This window comes from Haemaphysalis longicornis, unplaced genomic scaffold (assembly GCF_048455015.1).
Source record: "Haemaphysalis longicornis isolate Haplotype H1 unplaced genomic scaffold, Haemaphysalis longicornis Haplotype H1 scaffold_3, whole genome shotgun sequence".
Lineage (NCBI taxonomy): Eukaryota > Metazoa > Arthropoda > Arachnida > Ixodida > Ixodidae > Haemaphysalis > Haemaphysalis longicornis.
Genome location: NW_027526335.1, coordinates 171877072 through 171881418, shown reverse-complemented (window position 1 = coordinate 171881418; position 4347 = coordinate 171877072). Strand labels below are relative to the sequence as shown.

The following is a 4347-nucleotide window of genomic DNA, read 5'->3' as shown; positions in this document are numbered from 1 at the left end:
CCGCAGATAACTACCGAGCGCTTTTCGTATACGCATAAATGTTTCCTTGCACGGCACGTTAACGAAATGGTAATCTCCTGGCACATTACCAGACAAATGAATACCCCTGCATTTTATTCCCCCCGAAAGTGTATAATTTGAGTAGCTGTTTTCAATGTACTTAGACACATCAGCTCCAAGTTAACGTTTTCCCCGAAGTAAACTTTTGGGACTTTCACACAAACTGCATCAATATTTACTGCATTGCAATTTTTTTTGCGTTGATGACAATACTTCGGCCGGGTCTAGCAAACACCCCTACCGAAAATTTTTAAGTTCATTTTTCCAGATTCGTATAACCAGTGCCAAATTCCGCGTTACGTAAATTCACACACACGATACGTCACCTCCCCCATAAGGTTAATTACTAGTAGCAATTGTCTTGGGAACGAATGCAAAAAGTCTGTGCCTGACACCAATGTCAAAAACAGTTGGGTTTGAAGATATGCTCTAAAGTGGCGGAGGAATTCCGTTGCCAGTCACACCATTCCCGTGACGTAAGTGTATGAAGCGAACCCGATGGATTGCGGCTGCAACCCTCTCCGTCTCCGTTGTTCCGTGACTAGAAACCCCCGCTCTGCTCAAAGGGCTTTCCCCGCCGGTCGGCCTTGAACAAACGACCGCGTTCATGACAAGAGCAGGTTTGCAGTACACCGGCACGTGTTGGTCGGCCGGGATATATAAGCACGCGGGCGTGGAAGCTGCAGACCATAACACACCGACCAAGTCTGTGAGCAGCCAAAGCTTCCACCAAGCAGGAACAAGTAAGTAACGCCCTGTGGTAGCATATCATTTTAGGGGGTCTGCTTAGTCAGTTAACTTAGGATCGTCCAAATAATTGCTCCGAATTTTGCGAAAGTATGTTTTACATTAAATTATTTCTCGGTACTGTTTCGTGAACTGTTTAGGAACTGTACAAAAGATTGGTTTTCACGACTGTTTCAGGAACTTTAAAGCGGGAAACAGCAATGACCCAGACCAAGGTCTTTGCGATTTTGGCAATGATACAAGAGTTCGTGAATAATTTTGAAGGAAACCTTGCAACTTTCAGAGGAGGAGCTGCTGAGATGTTTTCTCCTTGTTATCTGATATTGTGCACTTAACCAAAGCTCACTGAGGGATGATTACCTTACGGCTAATTTACTGATCCTTATGTAGACAAAGGGCGGAACAGATGATATGCCCCCTTTTGAAGTGAACCCGGCAATACTTGTTACAAGTATTTTTTGAAACTGATAAATGCTTTCAGAACTTAGTTGATACCCACATGCAGTATTCCGAGTAGGCGACCGCAAAAGACTTTGGCAATATATTACTGATGTACTCTCAACAGACAATTAAAAAGCTCGTCAAAACACTTCTATCGCCGTCTCCGTCTGGGCGTTGTTCGCGGCATTGATTTACGTCATTAAAGGGGTATCGTGGATATTGGCGTGTTTGTTTCTGGTGCAGCACTAAGGACACATTTGAAGGAAGCAAACTAAAGAAAGCAGGAGTTTAAAGACTTATCTGTGCCGACGTGCAAATCACGCAGCGCCTCTCACTACTCACAATGACTATAACTTTTACAGTACCTCAAAGAATGAAGAGATGGGGGGCAGCTTCTTTCTGCAGTGTTTCGAGGTTCCTAAATTGTATAACTCGATGCAGAATTTCTGTAGGCCGTCGCAGCGATTGATCCGCTGAGTAAGTTATTAGCCCGAATCTCTGCCCAGGGGAATTAAGAACTGCATATGACGGAACCGCCCATTTAGAGCCCTGTAATACGTTTAATAAGACTAGAAAGTTTCTCAAGAACCATTATTTTGAGTATTTTGTTTGTAACAAGGGAATTCCAGTCATCAAATATTTCCGATTTCAATCTACCCACCTTCATTGCGGACTCAAGAAGGGTGTGCGCCGATATTTGCATTTTTTGTCGTATAAAGATCGATTCAGTTTGAAGAGGTGTTTTTCCATTACTTCACAGAGTGTACTCCGGAATTTCTTGTGGTTATTGTTCACGTGTGTACTTGCAGGTGAAGTAAATAAGGAAATGCGGGGCTTGTATACGACACCTTGATTTCCTGACCTATTTGGAAACAACTAGTTTGGAAGGATAACATTTTAGAAATGTCTTGCAGTAGTAAACAAGGTTTCTTAAAATATTTTTACCCTGTAGGGCGGACAACAAACGTCAAGTAGTTGCTCTACACCGCTCATTGCATGTGTTTTAATCCTATTTCGTTGACGCAGCCAACATGATTGCCGTGAGCAGCAAGTCCCTCCTCGTCGCCCTCGTGGTGCTCGCCGCCCTGTGCAGCTTGGCAGCAGCCCAGTTCGGCTACGGAGGATTCGGACGCGGATACGGAGGCTACGGCCGGGGATACGGTGGCTACGGAGGCTTCGGACGTGGTTACGGAGGATATGGGCGTGGATACGGAGGATTCGGTCGTGGATACGGAGGCTACGGACGCGGCTTCTATGGCTAAACTCGACCTGCCAAGCAATGATATCGAATGAACATGTGTACAGCAAGCACCAAAAAGGGCCGAATGGGTTTGGACAACGCACTCCTGTGGCTCCTTGTTTCACCCAAATAAATTATTTCACTCATAAGCTTGCTCATTGACTTTTTCGTTCACTGGAAATTATTTCAACGTGTAGGCAGGCCTCTTTGCTGAAACATTGGCGACAATCGTGGTTTCTACCTTGCTGGTAGTTTTCTTCTCTTATGTGGCAACAAGCACACCAATATTTCAGTCAACTAATGTGTTGTCATAGGAACCACGGGAAACACTGCGGCAACACTCAATTTTCAAGTGGTATGTTGTTCGTTTAGAAACGCAATATAAGCTCGCTAATTCGAACTTCAGTATTTGGCATGTATTAATAATTCGAACTGTACGATTCGGTCTCGCTAAGCTCAGTAGAAGTCGTTGTATAGATATTCTCGTTATTTTTAACGCAAGTAGTTTCCACCACGGACAACTCGAACAAAGCACCACCGCGCTGGCTGCTTGACGCTTGGCACAGGGCCGCACAAACGCACCCGCTACGTACCCACGACGCTGTGTCACCTCCGGAACAGAGAGAAGAACGTAGAGAACAGGTACAATCGTGTATAAGTCCATTAAAGCTATCATTGGGGACCTTTTGGAAAACGCAGTTTTTATTACGTCGATGTGGATGCGAGCCCCCGTGGAGTGCAGTGCGCTGCAAGAAAAGGGCGTCATTTACCAGGTCTCAAGCACCGAATATGTCACTGCCAGTGATGGCGAGTGGAGGAGGATGAAGCCAAAGTGCCCCCTCCGCTGCAAAAGCAATGACCGCAGAGTGGCAGCCGCACTTCTCATGTCCACTTTAGATAATTCGACGGAGGAAGCCTTCCACTACATTTACCTGCTAGAGCAAAAAGTTCTCGCGGACGCTTGAGTGACACAAGACAGACTGCGATCAGATTTTTTTTCAAGCAATCACTTGTTGACATTCCCTACTATTCCGCGATCACAGTTTTGTGTAGCTATTTTTCACCCTCAATACTTTAAACTCTGAGTAATTCGAACTGAGATGAGTCCCCTGAGGGGTTTGAATTGACGGGCCTCTACTGTGCCCATACAACGACATTCTACTCGGACATTGTCTTCGGTGCTAGGACACGATGGTACTGTGTCAAAGGAAACCAAAGTTTTCATAAGAGCAGTCTAGTTTATGCTAACCTTGGCTTGGATCGATGTACAGGAAAGGAATTCATATAAAAGCTTTCAGCGTGAGGAAAAATGGTTGTGTGACTTGAGCCACACATCATGCTATACAACGTGAAATACATGAAGATTTCCAGAAAACCTATTTAGGCATATGATTCATGGGCGCTGGCAGAATATCGTCTTGATGGGGGCCAAGCCATTGTACTGCGTGGGCAATTGTGCTTGTCTGGCTTGGGGGGGGGGGGCAGAGTGCCCCTTTTGAAACCCCATGCTATGAGTGGTTTTCGGAAACATTGGACACAGATACTTGTACATAAAGTAATCAAGGAGGTGGCAGAAAAAGAAAATAAAATGTGAAAAAAAGATGACGGGCCTGCTGCCATTTTTCTTGCAACAATTTTCTTGCACTTGGAAACGTGCGTGACGCCCATTTTGCGTTGCATTATTCTCTTGACAATGATGGGTGACTCAGTATGTCTTGACTGCACCCAACATCTTGACAACATTATTCAAAGCATATTTCCAACACAACGTCATAAATGGGAAATAAATAGCCCAGTAGTAACATTTAATAAGTGGTGTAATAAATGTGCCGTGCATTTGGTACCTGGCTGGTACGTTT

The 4347-nt window shown here is 44.9% G+C and overlaps 1 protein-coding gene across 1 annotated transcript; it reads left to right on the top strand.

Annotated features, from left to right (window-relative positions):
* Positions 1 to 670: 670 nt before the first annotated feature.
* Positions 671 to 2637, top strand: LOC144175776 (uncharacterized). The gene is made up of 2 exons (XM_077704788.1): positions 671 to 803; positions 2275 to 2637. The coding sequence occupies exon 2, from the start codon at positions 2280 to 2282 to the stop codon at positions 2508 to 2510; it is 231 nt and encodes a 76-aa protein (XP_077560914.1). The 5' UTR covers positions 671 to 803; positions 2275 to 2279; the 3' UTR covers positions 2511 to 2637.
* Positions 2638 to 4347: the final 1710 nt, after the last annotated feature.